The sequence below is a fragment of the Myxine glutinosa genome, chromosome 2, assembly GCF_964187855.1.
Source record: "Myxine glutinosa chromosome 2, kmMyxGlut1.1, whole genome shotgun sequence".
NCBI classification, from domain to species: Eukaryota; Metazoa; Chordata; class Myxini; order Myxiniformes; family Myxinidae; genus Myxine; species Myxine glutinosa.
This window is the reverse complement of record NC_136262.1, coordinates 251,778,082-251,795,664: the sequence shown is the minus strand read 5'-3', so window position 1 is coordinate 251,795,664 and position 17,583 is coordinate 251,778,082. Positions and strand designations below refer to the sequence as shown.

Sequence of the window (17,583 nt, the reverse complement as noted above, 5' to 3'; positions counted from 1 at the left end):
AATACCTCCTCGCACTCCTATCCAATACCTCCTCACACTCCTCTCAAATAACTCCTCACAGTCCTCTCCAATACCTCCTCACACTCCTCTCCAATACCTCCTCGCACTCCTCTCCAATACCCCCTCGCACTCCTCTCCAATACCTCCTCGCACTCCTCTCCAATACCTCCTCACACTCCTCTCAAATACCTCCTCGCACTTCTCTCAAATACCTCCTCGCACTCCTCTCCAATACGTCCTCACACTCGTCTACAACCCATCACACTCCTCTACAACCCCTCACACTCCTCGCCAACGCCTCACACTCCTCGCCAACCCCTCACAGTCCTCTCCAACCCCTCACACTCCTCTCCAATACCTCCTCACACTCCTCTCCAATACCTCCTCACACTCTTCTCCAATTCCCTCCTCACACTCCTCTCCAATACCTCCTCGCAGTCCTCTCCAATACCTTCTCGCACTCCACTCCAATACCTCCTCGCAGTCCTCTCCAATACCTCCTCGCACTCCTCTCCAATACCTCCTCGCAGTCCTCTCCAATACCTTCTCGCACTCCACTCCAATACCTCCTCGCACTCCTCTCCAATACCTCCTAGCACTCCTCTCCAATACCTCCTCGCACTCCTCTCCAATACCTCCTCGCACTCCTCTCCAATAACTCCTCGCATTCCTCTCCAATACCTCCTCGCATTCCTCTCCAATACCTCCTCACACTCCTCTCCAATACCTCCTCACACTCCTCTCCAATGCCTCCTCACACTCCTCTCCAATGCCTCCTCACACTCCTCTCCAATACCTCCTCTACAACCCCTCACACTCCTCGCCAACCCCTATTGCCAAACCTATTTAAAGTGTATGCGCACATAACTAATAAAAAAAAACGAAGACATATCTCTCGGTAATTTCCTGAAACATATTTTACTTCCGGATAATAATGTTGAATGAAATAAGAAAGAACGAAGATATATATGTCGTTTTTGTGCCGACTCTCATAAAACGTAAAAGTAATATATCTTAACGAAAAGAAAAAGCGAATTTTTAATATATGTCGACATTTTCCCCAACTGTTATTTTAGGCGGTGTATTTTTGTGTATCATCATGGCGCGATTTTTATAAATATATCTCAGCAATTTCCCGTGCGTGCGTGAATGTTCTCAATTATTTCTGACACCGAGTCTAAAACCATCGATAAAAATTAAATCAGATGGTGAATTCGATAAAATGGGCGTTTAGTTTACAGGCCTTTGAGAAATCATTTCGTTCTATAAACGGAAACTTTCTTGGGATTCTCTTCCCGTTTTTTTTCAACCGAGTCTAACACTATGTTAGCGACTGTTAAAAATGAAATGATATATCGAATTAGAATTGAAATAAACCTGTGTGAGAGAGAAAGACAGCACGGGCCTAACTAAACAGGCCTCAAAGCTATTCGAGTTAATAAAATGGTGGATATTTGTTTACATGAAGCCTCTCCAAGAATGGGTGGAGCTATGGGTGGAGCTACTCTGCAAACGGACTAAGCCACACCCCCGGACAGACGTCTGACAGAATCACCTACGGCTATTATAATATAGATATATATATATACATATAATTTCTTTATTCATGCGAAAAACACGGTGAAGCTGTGTGTCTGCATGTCTCTTAATTACGTTCTATTTGAACTGCAGGTTATGTTTGACTTCAGTTGGAACCATAAATTACTGCAGGTCTTAAGGGCTATATAAGGTCTACTAAAATATCTAAATAGGGTCAATGGCTTTAAACTTTAAAGGGTCTACGTAATCCAAATGGTGTAAAGGTTGAAATGGTCTAAGGGGGGTATAAATGGACTTGCAAGATCCAAAGGGTATAAAATGTCGAAAATGGTCTCAAGGCGTCTCAATGGTGTTAGGGCTCTTAAGGTCTAAATGGTATGTTCCAATTGTCCACAATTAAAGATGCAGTCAAGATCAAATAATAATTAATAGATGTACTGTACTCCTGATTCAACTCACATTCAAACAGTACATAATTAATACGCTCTTTTAATTAATTAAATAATACATAATAAAAATTATGTATTAAAAAAGTACATAATAAAAATTAATTAAACAAAATTAGTACGCTCACATGGGTCGAGCAAGACTTTCACCTCGACGAAGGTTCACCATCCACCCATTTTTTTCAACGTTATGGACTATATATATATACATATATATTTTGATATCAAGTAAATCGGATGAAAATTGATGATGCATGTTACCTTTACCTTTGACATATTGACCTCATAAACAATAGGCTTTCAGCTTATCACTACCTCTGCCAGGTGGTTAAGTTTCTTGAAGATCAGAGTAAAAATGTGACCTGCAGGCAATTGACTTGCAGACAGACAGAATAACAGAGCAGACCAACCAATATACTTGCGATTTTGATTTTGATTTGATAAATTTGAATATCTTCGATTTTGCAAGGAAAAAACATGGGTGAAAACATAACCTCTGACCGCCACCTTTGGTGGCAGATTCACTTGTTTTTTTAGCCGGCATTTTGTTTGTCAGTTTTTAATGTGAAAGACTAAAAATAGAGCTTGGTATCCTCATTTTTGTATTGAGCAGCCCCAAATTAGGCTAGAAACATGTTTTTACCCAATTATATAAAAAAAATTCCCCATTACTATCTTTTTTGATGTCTCATCTAATCTACATAATGTTCGAAACACATCAGGAAGAACCTGATTTGAATAAAGTTTTCTTATGTTTGTATCATCTGTCTGGAAACGTCTAAAATAATGTTTTCACTTGATGGCAAATCTTAATTATTTGTTTTTCAGAAAGGAAAGGTTATTTGGACTGATGAAAGTTGCTGGGACTTTGACAAATTTTCTCCTGGTGAACCAAACCATCTTAACACAAGTGAGAAATGCATTGAAGATGATCGACGTAAGTATAAGTTATTTTAATTTGTTGCATGATGTTGCTTTGGTGGAAACAATTTTGGTTTTGTTAAACTAATACACCTGCTTACTACGGGAGCAGTAGGGGGTCATGTTATTATCCTTATTATTGTTACTTTTGTGGGGGTAGTTGATAAAATACCATAGTGGAGACAGGATTCTATAGGTATAGCATGTACCGTGGACGTGTTAGGAGACATCTCGATGTATTTACGTAGGGAAAACTGTGAGCTTAAGATCGTTTACGTGTCACCACACGGGGGTGGTGTTGTGTTAACTAGGTTGGTCTAAGGCTAGTTTCTCCCAGTATGTGATTGCCCCCTGTGACCTTTTCCTCTGTTATTATTCACAACTACAACAAGGCTGGCCATAAAACCTCCGTTATACCAACAACTATCCATTAACCAACAATAACCGACATAACTGCCGACAGGACCAGAACATTTGCCGATCGCCAACTAAATCCCGCCTCCAAAGAATCGTAACCAGGCCACGCCCCGAAGTGCATCATTGGTCAAGCAAGACCATGGGGTGTTTCGAGAGAGCTCGGCGATTGGACAGAGTGATGTCAGAGCTAGAAGGTTCGAAAGCAGGAAGAAGAGGAATCGCTCAGTCTCTCCCGGGGTCTTTGTTCAGGCTAGGCCGCTTTTGTGCTGGCTCTTCTGGCTCGGTGCGTGGGTGCTGAGAGAGAGCGGTGTGGAACTGTTGCAATTGTGAGGAGGAGGTGTTGGTGGCGGTTGGTGGGTCCGCATTGTGCTTGCCCGGATGGCAGAGGGACCTGAAGGAGGACTGTCCTCAAAAAGGACCTCACGTTTGTGGTGCCGAGGAGCGGCCATCTTGTGCGCTTTCCGCCTGTGGGGCTTCGAGCTTCGACTAGCACTAGGCTCCAAAAGGCCATCTCTGGACGCAAAGCTGAGTGCCGGCCAATAAAAAGGAAAATATTTTATTTTCATTATCTTTCATTTCATTATCTTTTCCGTTTTTGTGACTGAGTGGAGATGTCTCACATTAGGATTTATTTTACCTCAACCTTTATTTTTCCGTTCTTGACTTTCGTTAAATCAGTATTGTAGCATATTTTATTTGTTGCGTCTTGTTTGTATGGTGTTGGGTTCGGAATAAACCCGTGTGCGTCTGTTCAGGTAAGCACCTTGGTTCCCTCACCGCATGCGACGGACCAACCGCCAGTTTTGGCTACGTGCCTCGGAGTTAAAACCGTCTTGGCTATTCATCATCCAGCGGTGTTAACCGCCGTGCTGACAGGACAATTGGTGCAGGAGTTGGGATTGGGACCCTGGGACACTCAGTGTCCGGGGTGCGGGTGCGGCACCCTCTGAGCGGAAATTGCACTCAGCTTTTGAAATCCAAATTGTAATGATCGTCTCTCTCATCGAGGGGGAGGGGGTCGTAGTACCGGGGTGTCCAAATTTATAGTTTATTTGTGTCGGGAAGAACGCAAAACAGCGCGTTGTCGAATTTAAAGGAATTTTTATTTGTTTCTGAAGAGATTAAGCGCGCGCAGGGAAAGCTGCTCGTCACATAATGGCGGACATGCATGAAATGCCGGAGTGGCTAGAGGGGACCTAGGTGGAAGGAAGCAAGTCTGGGGGGGGGGGGGGGGGGGGGGAGCGAATTTTTGTGAGGATAGGATTGGAACCTCCCCCGTTCCGGAGTGATCGAGCCAGGAAGCGGGTGTGATGGCTCTCCAGGCCATGATGGAAAAAATTATGGAACGAATGGAGGGTAATATGAGGGGAATGAGTGAACAAATGAATACCCAAATTGAACGATTGGGAAACAAAATTGATGGAATGGAAAACAAAATTGATGGATTGAAAGGAGAATTAAAAGAGGAAATGAATAACAACAGTGAACAATTGAAGGGACAAATTGATGGATTGGAGGGCAAAATCGAGGGAATGAATTAATGAATGAGTGAACAAAGGAATGAAATGAGGGAGTTGAATGAACAATTGGAAGGAAAATTTGGGGGGAAAATAAAGGATATCACTGAACAAATGAACAAAATTAAAGAGGGAATAACATAAGAACTGGGGGAACGAATTGAAGGAAAAGAGGGAATAATGGAATGCCAAATGAAGGACAGACTGGGAGAATTCGAGAGGAAATTGGAGACTCAATTTTGGGAAATGGAGAAAGAATTGGCTTTGGAATTTGACTTACAATGGGAAGAGAGGGTAAAACCCAGGATGTTCGAATGGGGGAAAAGTTGGAAGAGAGAATTTAGTCAACAAATCAAAGAATTGACAAAGTAAATGAGGACCTGGAGGGCTATCAAACTTGTGTGGATGCCAGAATGCAACAACAGGTCGAGGGATGGAGAATTTTTAAGCACCAAGGTGGTGGTGAAAGAATTGGAGTCCCGTGTAACAGGGCAAGAGTGGGTGTGAATTGATAAAGGCTTGTGGGGGCCACAATTGACTGGGAAAAGGATGGATGAAATGTTACAGGAGCGGCTGAACACTTTGGACAATACCATCAAGGAGAAGGTTGCTCGAGTCCAACAGAGTCTGCGAGAAGAGGTGAGCCGGTCCTTTAAGCATCTCCAGGACGAGATTAAGGTGACCCAGGCAACCCTCACCATGAGCCACGTTTGAGCACAGGAGGCTCCGAAATTGAGCACACAGCTAGAAGGGGAGGTGGGGGGGGGGGGGGGTATATCAGCCCTGAGCAGGATTCGGATATGGGGCAGTCGGGAAAAAGAGTCTTGGAAAAAGTGATCCCCTTCGTGAATTTGGAACAGCTGCAGGGAGGGGCAGAAAAACCCGTAAAAGGGGTTTTAACTTGCAGCTGCCGTTGGACACGTGAGGCCGGAATTTTTAAAATTAAATTGAGATTGAAATGGGAAATTGATTTGGAACAGCCTTGGAGGGAGTTGGTTCCCAGGCTGTGAAATATGGACCAGGGGAGGTTCATGGGGTCAGGCTTGTGGAAAATTGTCCCCCTTGGAAATTGGATTGTGCCAGGCAGCTGGGAAGCTGCACTGGCAGGTTTTGGACGTGGGGTCCGCCGATGGGTGTTGTGGCATGACCCTGGCCCCATGGGGAGTCTGGTGGAGTGTGGCGTTCCTTGTCCATCAGGGCACCGCCCGAGCGAGTGTCTCGGGCTGGCAGGGTCGCCGGACCCTGGAGGGGGTTGAGACCTCCATGGGTCCGATGTGGTCTCTCATGGGACACCTAGCATGGTGCATCATGTGGACCACTAAGGGGAGGTGTTGTGGGTTTCCCTTTGGTGGCGACACCACGGATGGCCAATAAGGGCCTGATGTGGTAACCGCCGGGCATGCGGTCTGGCAGCCTCTCCCTGAGACTCTGGAACAGCCAGCATGTGGTGACCTGCCATGCTGTGCTGGTCTATGGACGCAGGTCGATTCGCATGGGCATGGATGGATATAGCCGACCGAACAACCATTGGAGAATCTGTGGAACATGATGGTATGAGCATGGTCTTCCACAGATGTTCCGCTGTGATTTGTGGGCTCTCGGCTTGGGAAGAGAGCTCTGGGTTTTATTGGCAGATAAATTGTTAAACTAGAACGCGCCAAGCATACGGGGCCATGCTCGGCTGGCAAATGTGTGGAGAAGCGCCCATCATTGGTGAAAATAGTGAATTGTGGAAAAATTGGCATGGGTAATTTGAGGGTTAGATGCAAAATTGAGGGGCAATTTTGTGAGGCCGTGGTGGAAACTGGGGCCAGTGACACCATTATTAATCCAGTTGTGTTAGACCAAAGTGTTGGAGGCTGGGACAAAATTGATAGAGTAGCAGGACACAGCCTTCGACTGGCTATGGGGGCGACGGCTCCAATATTTGGCCACGGGTTGTAGGGATGGAGTTGGGCAGTCTGGATGTCAATGTGGTGGTATGGATTGCCGATGTGTGCAACCAGTATCTTCTGGGATTGAGATTCCTGGTGGATGGACGGTGAATGTGTGGATTATCACATGTATGCAGGCCATGGCAGTGTAGGAACACAATCACCATCTTTGCATTGCAGTGGTTGAGAATTGAATGGCAGTGGGGGAGGAAATGACAGTTGGGATTTGTGGGTGGGGAAGGTGTGTGTGTCCATAGGAAAGGATCAAGCTCTGGAGGAGCGGTGACTACGGCCCCCCCTGAGGTAATTTGTCCCTGGCAGCCGGTGGTGTCTGGAATTGGAGACCTGTCAGAGGGAGGTCTGGTTGGGTGACCAGAGGGTATGGAGACCCCTTGCGCCCTGGAAGAGGCCATGGTAGCCTGAGGCTGAATGAGCCTGGATGGTGTGGAGAACCTCCCCGGCAGGACGTACAGCAAAGGAGCTGTTTGGCTGTCAGGGACCGAATAGTTGAAGGGGGAGCGGGGGGGGGGGGGGGGGGGGGAGGTGAAGAAGTCGTGTCGAGTACTTGCTTCTGGACTGCGGGCACCACAGCCTGAAACGCCTCCACCATCTTGGTTGTACGGTACTTCCCCGCTGCCTAATTGAGAATCATACGTGTGTAACCGGTGATATGCCATGGTCTTGCAGGGTTGAATGAATGATTGATTTATTGGGTTTATGTGTGAGTGTGGGAGGAAGGTCCACAGATCCATGTCACTAACCTGTACCACAAGGACAGGGCCCACAAAAATTTGGGTGAAGTATATTGGGAAGGCTCCGCAGGTAACCTTGGGTATTGTGATATCCACCGGGGAACATGGTCTTTAGAAGGGGGTTGTATAAACGTTCTTGAAATTTTTAGTTTAGGTTTTGTGGTTAAGGTAGTTTTCTTTTGTGTGTTTTGACATTTTTCTACCTGCCCGAAAGGAGTTAGGAGTGAGGAACCCAAGTTTTTTTTATTTAAAATATTTGCATTGTTCTTAGGAGGTGTAGAACATTAAGGAGAACAGGTAAGTTAGCTATGGCTCACTTCCCACAGCCCCTCCTGATTTATTTAATAGGCTAATTAGGTGAGTGTCGGTAAGTGGCAAGGCTGGAACGGTAGCGCCTGCATTTAACCTTGCAGGAGATACGGTGCTGGTGAGGAGGGAGAGGGGGGGGGGGGGGGCTGTGTTACGTTTGTGGGGGTAGGTGACGAATTGCCAAAATGGAGATAGGAATGTATAGATTAGTCTGGACCATGTGACGCGTAGAAGACATCTCGATGTACATAAGCAGGGAGGGAGCCCGTGAGCTTAACGTTGTTTATGTGTCACCACATGGAGAGTGATTTTGTGTTTGTTAAATAGGGCCTAAGGATAATTCCCAGTTTGTACTTGCCTCCTGTGACTTTCCCTTATGTTTTTACATTCACCCGGCAAGCCAGGCGAGTGCTCTATTAAACCACGACCAGCAAGATAATGTAGCCAGTACCGAACGTCACCCCGATCAGAGAGTAAACCCGCCCCACCAACCGTCTAAGGAAAAAGGCCCCGCCCAGTAGAGGCGGAGAATCGGTGGGCGGTCAAGAGGGACGTGAGGCCCCGCCCCCAAAATGCATGATTGGTCAGATGACATCAGGGAGAGCTGAAAGGTTTGATCAGAGAAAGAGGAAGAATCCGTTTCTCTCTCTCGTTCTGGGTGCGGGTGGTTGCATTTTGGCTCGTGAGGAAAGCCGTTGGAGCTTCACTTGGAACTGTTGGTCTCTCGGGTGGCTCGGTTGTTTCTGGCTGGTGTGCGGTCGTGAGGAGAACTTTTGGGAGCCGCGTTGCGTTTCGGAGTGAGACCAGAGCGGAAGAGGACCGGCCACATGGATTGCCTCACGTTCGTGGCGAGGTGTAGAGGGACATCGCGTCATCTTGTGCATTTCCCGCACAAGCGGCGTCGGGCTGCCTGGTGCAGCCATCATCATTCAACAGCTACGTAGACCAGAGCTGAGTGTCGGCCAAGATAAGGAACAAAGAATATTATTTTATTTTATTTTATCTTCCCCTTGTCTGTTTTGTGTGTCTGAGTGGAGATGTCTCAAGTTCGGATTATAGATTTACCTCACCATCCATTTTATTTCCGTGCTTTATTTTCATTAAATCTTTTATTGTTGCATTTCATTTCGTGTATTGTGAATTTTCCTTGTCTCGTATCTGTGTTTGTGGGTTCGAGGAATGAACGGCCGTCCGTAAAGGTAAGACCTCACGTCCTTCCCGTCCCCCGCGCGCCAAAAGGATACCGCCAAGTTTCGAACGGCTGCCTCGGAGTTAACCGATCGGCTACCCGTCTGAGGCCGGTGTTCATTGGCCACGGACGTAACAGGTTGATGGAGGTTATGTTTACACCCCTGTTTTTCTGCCTGTGAGCATGGTATCTCAAAAGGTTATAGATGGATATGGATGAAATTCGGTGGACAGCTAAGGCGTGTGACAAGGACAAACACATTAGATTTTGGTGAATATCTGGATATGAATCCGGATAATATAATTTTTAAGTGATTCTTCACTATTTTGAGAGATAGGGCCAAAAATGATATTTCGCATGATATTTCAAATTGTTGTGGACGGATTATGACAAAACTTGGTGGATGGGCTGGTTTGGTGACATGAACAAGCTGATTAGATTTTGGTTCAGGTCCGGATCCAGATATGACATATCAGTGGGATACAAATGTTAACTGTTCTGGCTGGTGGATGTGTGGGTTCTACTGAGTGCCGTTCTCGTCAATTTTGTAAGTGAAACTGTACTATTTAAAATTGACATTCAAAATCCTCTCAAAAACAATGACGGTTTGAATTAACCTCATTTTCTTGTTATAATTTCAGGTTTCAAAGGTTGGAACGATGCTTATTGCGGAATAGCGATGAATGTTCTGTGCAAATGCACTTCATGAATCTAAAACAAGTTTCGAAATGAAACAAATGTCACCAGTTTTTCTCATTTTCATACCTTGGACGTGTTCAACAGCATTGCACATTATTTTCAAACAATATCTTTTTACATGTATGTTATTTTCATCGTCTCGTCTGTGTTGAGGACATATTGCTTATTCATCAACCAATAATGTGAAAGTCGAGATTGAAGTTTTTGTGTTTAAGAGTTTGCGTGCGAGCACATTCTCCCCAATCTTTTCCCTGATCTCTCATCTCCTTCCCTTAGTTTTCAGGTGCATTTCTGTGTATGGCGTCATCATTATATGCTGCATATACCTTGTGTGTCTTCATCATTTTTTCGTGTCTACATCATTATATGGTCCTGCAATAATACGAGCATACTTTGGGTCTGCATCTCAGCTTGTATCAATTGTTATGTATGGCTTGTATCAAATATGCTACAGGTTTAGACACACACTTGTCCCATTGCAGTGGAAGCCTTCACTTCCCTTACTTGTATAATTATTTCCGACAGCTAAGTCCTTGGACAGGCAATCAAAAGCACATATACCAGGCATATGCAGCCAATTGTATAATTTCAAAAGGATTGATGTTTTGTAGCAGGAGTACCTGGCGTTGCCCGGTGATGTTCTAATCCTGTTGATATTTTATAGAAATCAATATTTTTTTCTGTTACCCTACTTACACCCAATAAGGAGAATTTATATTTAATATATTACACCCCCCCGCCCCCCCTCACACACACACGAATCGGGGATAATTTAATGTTACCTTTCATTGAGCTAGAAAGGTTCAGGCCCTATAAAGCGTTTTTTTTAATCCCCAAAAAAGAACTTTTTATTTTCAGTTTTAAATTATTATTTTTTGGCCTAAACACTCCATGATACTCACTGATGAACCCCTGAACGTTTGATGAATATCCGTTCAGCCATGAGAAAAATGGCGACACACACACAGACAGACAAACGGCTCTCTTATAGTATAGATTTGGTAATCACGTACGGCTCAATCTGTTTAGTACGGCTGAGCGAACCATGAATGGACATTGGTTAAACCCGGAGCCAATCATAGGGGGACAACTGCCCGTCTAGCCATGCCATCTAGGCATTCTCTCTTTCATTCCTCTTTTCCCATCCCACCACTGGAGCAAACTCCCACATTTTCTTCAATCATACTCCTCCCTCCATGTCTTTAAAAAAGCTGTTCACCACCATCTCTTCTCTTTCCCCATCCAAAACCTTGATCTTTTCCACCGCCATTAATACACCCCGAATCCACCTCTTTCAAATTCCGCTTTTCTTTCCTGAAACTCCTAGTAGTGTCCATTTGTGTTTTACCGTTTCTTCCCCCTTCCTCCCTCCGAACCCCTCCCCCACCCCCCAGCCCACTACCTTCCACAGGTCTACCAATGTCCCTGTTCTCTACTGTTGATGTGCTTCCCTCTCTTTCCCCTCCTGTCTCCTGCTCCCTCTATTATACATTTTATGTTTTCTGTTTGTGTCTCTGTGTTTTATGTGTTGCTCTTACACGAGCCTCGACTTTGTATACAAAAAAAAAAAAAAAATCAGAGAATCAGGTAAAATGTGATAATGAGTCCATGTTACATATGCTGTTTGGTTATCCTTCAAAGTACAAGTATTAATCTGCATATATTCTTGCTTCATATAAATAAACGTCAAGGTCAATTTTGAAAACGTTTGTAATTTGACGAGCTGTTCGTACTACTTGCGAGCATGATGAATAAAACGACAAAACCAAACAGATATATTGGTGAAATATGTTGTTTCCTCCTAGAGCAATCCACTTTTGCTGCGCAAACAGCCCGTCTCCTGAACTGTATCAATTTCGACGATATTTTCTATCACTGTCTTTTGTAAATTTACACAAACTTGCACATAAATATGGAAGGCTGCAAAATACATTCTATTTCATTGTATCCATAGAATAGTTTCCTTCATCTCGTCATATTGGTGTACTTACTGTGCAGGTTGCTTTCAGCTGTTGATCCAGATGCTCCCACAGATTTGCCATCAGTTGTGGGTTTGTGTTTTTAAAATCCAGAAAAAAATGTTGAATGCTCTTTCCTTCTCCAGACTGTGTCCACACAAAAAGTGTGCCTCCTTTCAATCCGTTGAATTAGCACCAGGTGGGTTGACTCAGCCTGTCATCCTGCCGTGGTGGGCAAAATGAGCAACAACTGACTGGTAATAGAGGGCATTGTCATCAGTGGCCCAGCCACGCCCCAGAAAATGATGTAACAAGCAGCCGCAGGCTGCACACGAACTTCCACCATAAACCTTTAATATATTGTTACAGCCAGGGGTTCGGGTCTACTACGAAGAGGTTAGCCTCCGTTCCATCCCAAACTTACCAGACCTGAGGCTGCTGCGCACGAATAACTTTGTACTTTGGCAGGTTGCGAACCAGCAACGACGAACGCCAATTGGTCCGTCGGACGATAGCTTACCTGTACCACATGACGGTCCCAATCGGGGAACATACCTAGTAACTTCCCTCCAGCGGTGTACCACTTTCTTTGTTTTTGGATGGAAATTTAGACGGCTGAACCACCGTTGGTACCCGCCGAGCCAATGCTAATTTTGTTATGGCCGATTGCTACTCTGGGTGCGAGCAATGGTGGACCAATGGAAGAAAAGACATTCAGGAACAGAGAGAAAGGAAATGTCGAACGATTTGATTTATTTACAAATATTTACAGTGAAACTTATCGATAGGAAAGAAAAAGGGACAAGAGGCAGAAGCTTTGACTTCCGCTCCCGGTCCCTCGAGTGAGGAAGATAATTTTAAATAAAAAAATTCCTTTATTATTTCCTTCTCTCCTCACGGACACGTGCTTGTTCTCTCGCCCCCTTGTCTCGCCTTGTGCCCCGCCCCCTTTCTCTACTTTTTCTTCCACCTCTCCAGCCGATACTCACCTTTCCAATTCTATTTTCCACCATACTCATTCAACCCTTTGTCCTTTTTCTCAAATCCACGTCCTCACTTCAGGAACTTTTCCCAGATTGTTTTGCACCGTTTTGTTTCAATATTATTCCAATATGTTTAAACTTTCCCCTGCAGTGTTTTATTCAGTGGTTTATTACAACACGCTGTTTTTCTTCCTATTTAAAAGGCGTTTTTTCTGTTTCCTCTTCAATTCATTCCACTTCAAACAAAAATTCAATCTCTTACAGTACTTCCTCTCTACATTCTCTAAACTCACCTTCATTCCACCCCTCCTCGATCGTTTTTAAACCAATCTCTGACTTGAAAATCACAATAAACCCAGTTTGTAATAAATGTTCGTTTTTCATTAATCATCCACTTTCTAAACTCCCCCCTCAACCCTCCCTTTCAATTCATCCCCCCTCGCCCCTCCCCTCCAAAACTCCTCTCACCCCTCCGCTCCTAACCCCCCCCCCCTTCGTCCTTGTCAGACACGTTACATCTCTGCCAAATTTCGTCTAAATCCGTCTGCAACTTTTTGAGATATCTTGTTCATAAGCAGACAGACAGACAGACAGGGTTGAAAACATAACCTCCATCCACCTTTGGTGGTGGAGATAAAGATGGCAGGAAAAATTAGGCATGGAATTCAACACACAAATGGCATGGAATTCAATGCAGAAACGTCACTTACCACAAACTGCAATACTGGATCCTGATACCAAAGGAATGACACAGAGAGGAGGGTAGAAGGTAAATATGATAGAGGAAGATAATAAAATAATGGGGACTATGGTGTGCCCTCAGGGAACCTGTGGTCTCTCCAGTTGGAACGACCTTACCACGGCCCAGTTTCTGAACTCACTCCTTGTGCCTCCCCTCGTGTGGCAGAGCCCCGATGTCTTGCGCGATGTTCTGCGACTCCAGGATGGCTCGTTCTGTTTGAATATTGGGATATTTGCATTTGCAGTGCCTGGGTGTGGTGCTGAAGGTGCTGCGCCTGGGCTGTCATGTCAAGGCACCACGGAGAAAAGCAAATCGGAAGAAAAGTGTGTCGAAGAAGAAAACATCTGTGGGGGAAATGTATGTTGTGCAAAAATGGAAAGTGGGGGTGAGGAGAAAAGTGCAATACTTTTTTCTGAGGACACAAACTGCGAGTGGGGAAATCTCTGAACTTTTCTAGAGCATTACCTGGTTCCTTTTTTTCTTTTTCTTTTTTTTTTTTGTATACAAGATCGAGGCTCGTGAAAGAGCGAACATTAATCACACAGAAAGACAAACCGACACATAAAACATATAACATCGGGAGCGGTAGACAAGATGGGGAGAGAGGGGGAAGGACACAAACACAACATTTGAGAGCAGGGACCGAGAGACATGGAGACATCGAGAGATCTGAGAGAGGGCGAGGGCTTTGGGGGGGGGGGGGGGCATGGGAAGGGGGCGGTGGGAGAGGTATAAAACATATGGACACTGCCAGGACTTCCAGGAAAGAAGTTGGAATTTCAAACAAGGTGGATCTGGGGTGAATTAGCGGGGGTAGAAAAGATCAAGGTTTTGGATGGGGGAAGATAAGAGATGGTGGTGAACAGCTGTTTTAAAGACCTGGAGGGAGGAGTGGGATTGAAGGGAGTGAGGGAGTTTGTTCCAGAGGCGGGAGAAAAGAGGAATGAAAGAGTGAAGGTGAGCAGAGAGCCGAGATTTCGGCAGTTTAACCATCAGAGGGTTGCTGGCAGATCTTGTGCGACCTGTAGGAATATTTGGGGGACAGAGCACAGAGAGAGCTGGGGGTGCAAGGCCGGAGAGGAGTCGGTAGAAGACAGAAAGACCACCTACCTGCCTGCGGTGAGTGAGTGAAAGGCTCTCAGAGATAGCTTCATCGCAACCTCCTAAGAACACAAGGGTAGTCCAGCATGTACACAAATCCCTGAACTTTTCTAGAGCATTACATGGTTCCTCCTAAGAACACAAGGGTAGTCCAGCATGTACACAAATCCCTGAGCTTTTCTAGAGCATTACTTGGTTCCTCCTAAGAACACAAGGGTAGTCCAGCATGAACACGAATCTCTGAACTTTTCGAGAGCATTACTTGGTTCCTCCTAAGAACACAAGGGTAGTCCAGCATGAACACGAATCCCTGAACTTTACTAGAGCATTACTTGGTTCCTCCTAAGAACACAAGGGTAGTCCAGCATGCACACGAATCTCTAAACTTTTCTAGAGCATTACTTGGTTCCTCCTAAGAACACAAGGGTAGTCCGGCATGAACACGAATCCCTGAACTTTTCTAGAGCATTAGTTGGTTCCTCCGAAGAACACAAGGGTAGTCCAGCATGCACACAAATCTCTAAACTTTTCTAGAGCATTACTTGGTTCCTCCTAAGAACACAAGGGTAGTCCGGCATGAACACGAATCCCTGAACTTTTCTAGAACATTACTTGGTTCCTCCTAAGAATACAAGGGTAGTCCAGCATGCACACGAGTTTTTTTTGAATGTCCCTTCTTCTCTGCTGTTTGGCATTTTCAACAATCTATGGAATGTCCTTTCTTTTCTAGAGTTTGCCACATGGCACATACCATATAAAGGGACCCTTTCCATGCCCCTGGCATTTTCCTCAAGGATGAATAAGCAACATACTTTTTCCTACAGACATATCAGCTTACTTCCAATCATCAGCAATGTCGTGGAATCCATGATCGTAGTTGATGTGAAATCCTTTCTTTTCTCCAACAGCCTCATCTCAGATCACCAATTGGGATTCACACCTGGTCACTCCACCCTGGTCATGTTGCGCTCTGTGTTCAAGGTCTTTCGAACAGGTCGGACCACGAACCTCGACTTTGAATACAAAACCCCCAAAAGGCCGATTACCGATCTTGTTTTAATCCTTGGGTAAAATAAATACTGTACATTAATTCCACGAATTCTGGGAAAAGCTTCCAGATTTGAAAAGGCTACCAAAAGTTGTCTTTAATTAATTAATTTCCGAGTCTCTGCTTCATCGGTCTTTTTTTTTTTTACTTGGTTTTTGAAAGGTGTCAGATTATTAATTCCCTTATCTAATTAATTCCCTTCCTCTCCCATATATATTTGTCTAGTTGACAAGAGTGTACATTTATGATCACGTGATCACGCCATGCAACACACACAACCAATGGGGTGGATATAACCTCGAGTATGTCAGGGATTCCTCGGGGTGTCCTTGTCCATATATTACGTAACACACCGGAAATTGTTTGGTAGGGCGGGCATTTGGGGCAACGATGTGGGCGAAGAGGTGAGGATGCAGGAGGGATCTTGTATTACAGAGCGTTGATTACAGTATATCAATTATCTATTTTGGGGAGGGGCAGGGTTAGTTAACGTTCCTTGAAAGGGGAGGGGGGGGGAGGGGCATGTCTAAAATTGTGCGGTACGTAATATGTGGACGACTTGTCAGCGTTTCCATATCCGGGAAGGTCGGATCAGATAGAACACCTGCACTCGTTCAGCTGGAACATGGCAATAAACCGTTATTAATGAAATGAGTGTTTTATGCAGATAAGGACAACACGTATTTGTGATGCAACACGTAATTGTGACGCAACACGTATTTGTGACGCAACACGTAATTGTGACGCAACACATAATTGTGGCGCGACACGTATTTGTGACGCAACACGTAATTGTGGCGCAACAGGTATTTGTGATGCAACACGTATTTGTGACGCAACACGTAATTGTGACGCAACACGTATTTGTGACGCAACACGTAATTGTGATGCAACACGTAATTGTGACGCAACACGTATTTGAGACGCAACACGTAATTGTGACGCAACACGTAATTGTGGCGCAACACGTAATTGTGGCGCAACACGTAATTGTGGCGCAACACGTATTTGTGACGCAACACGTAATTGTGACGCAACACGTAATTGTGGCGCAACACGTATTTGTGACGCAACACGTAATTGTGACGCAACACGTAATTGTGGCGCAACACTTATTTGTGACGCAACACGTAATTGTGACGCAACACGTAATTGTGACGCAACACGTAATTGTGACGCAACACGTATTTGAGACGCAACACGTAATTGTGATGCAACACGTAATTGTGGCGCAACACGTATTTGTGACGCAACACGTAATTGTGACGCAACACGTAATTGTGGCGCAACACGTATTTGTGACGCAACACGTATTTGTGACGCAACACATAATTGTGACGCATCACGTAATTGTGGCGCAACACTTATTTGTGATGCAACACGTAATTGTGATGCAACACGTAATTGTGACGCAACACGTAATTGTGACGCAACACGTAATTGTGACGCAACGCACATCCGCTGTGAACAAAGAAATGTCCGTTTCAGGACCATGGACAGAGCTATGAGCTGTGATGGTGCAGTCATATTGGTACCTATGGTACGGTAATGGGGTGTGGGCAGGTGCGGGCATTGAGGGGAGGGGTGTGCAGGTGCGGTCATTGAGGGGAGGTGTGGGCAGGTGCGGTCATTGAGTGGAGGTGTGGGCAGGTGCGGTCATTGAGAGGAGGTGTGGGCAGGTACGGTCATTGAGGGGAGGTGTGGGCAGGTGCGGGCATTAAGGGGAGGGGTGGGCAGGTGCGGGCATTGAGGGGAGGGGTGGGCAGGTGCGGTCATTGAGGGGAGGTGTGGGCAGGTGCGGTCATTGAGGGGTGGGGTGGTGCGGTCATTGAGGGGAGGGGTGAGCAGGTACAGTCAGTGAGGGGAGGTGTGGGCAGGTACAGTCAGTGAGGGGAGGTGTGGGCAGGTGCGGTCATTGAGGGGAGGGGTGGGCAGGTGCGGTCATTGAGGGGAGGTGTGGGCAGGTGCGGTCATTGAGGGGAGGGGTGTGCAGGTGCGGTCATTGAGGGGAGGGGTGTGCAGGTGCGG

General features: G+C 45.5%; 1 protein-coding gene across 2 annotated transcripts in view; it reads left to right on the top strand.

The window, feature by feature from the left end:
- LOC137420675 (C-type lectin BpLec) overlaps positions 1-15,924 on the top strand; it is a 97,073-nt gene extending 81,149 nt beyond the window's left edge. Inside the window, exons 6-8 of one of the 2 annotated variants that reach the window (XM_078772423.1) lie at positions 2,814-2,922; positions 13,651-13,763; positions 15,416-15,924. In XM_078772423.1, coding sequence (XP_078628549.1) covers positions 2,814-2,922; positions 13,651-13,763; positions 15,416-15,526 — 333 coding nt within the window. In that variant the 3' untranslated portion in view covers positions 15,527-15,924. Of the gene's footprint in view, positions 1-2,813; positions 2,923-9,665; positions 11,498-13,650; positions 13,764-15,415 lie in introns of those variants that run through there. The other variant, XM_078772424.1, reaches the window with a different exon arrangement.
- The last annotated feature ends 1,659 nt before the right edge of the window (positions 15,925-17,583 follow it).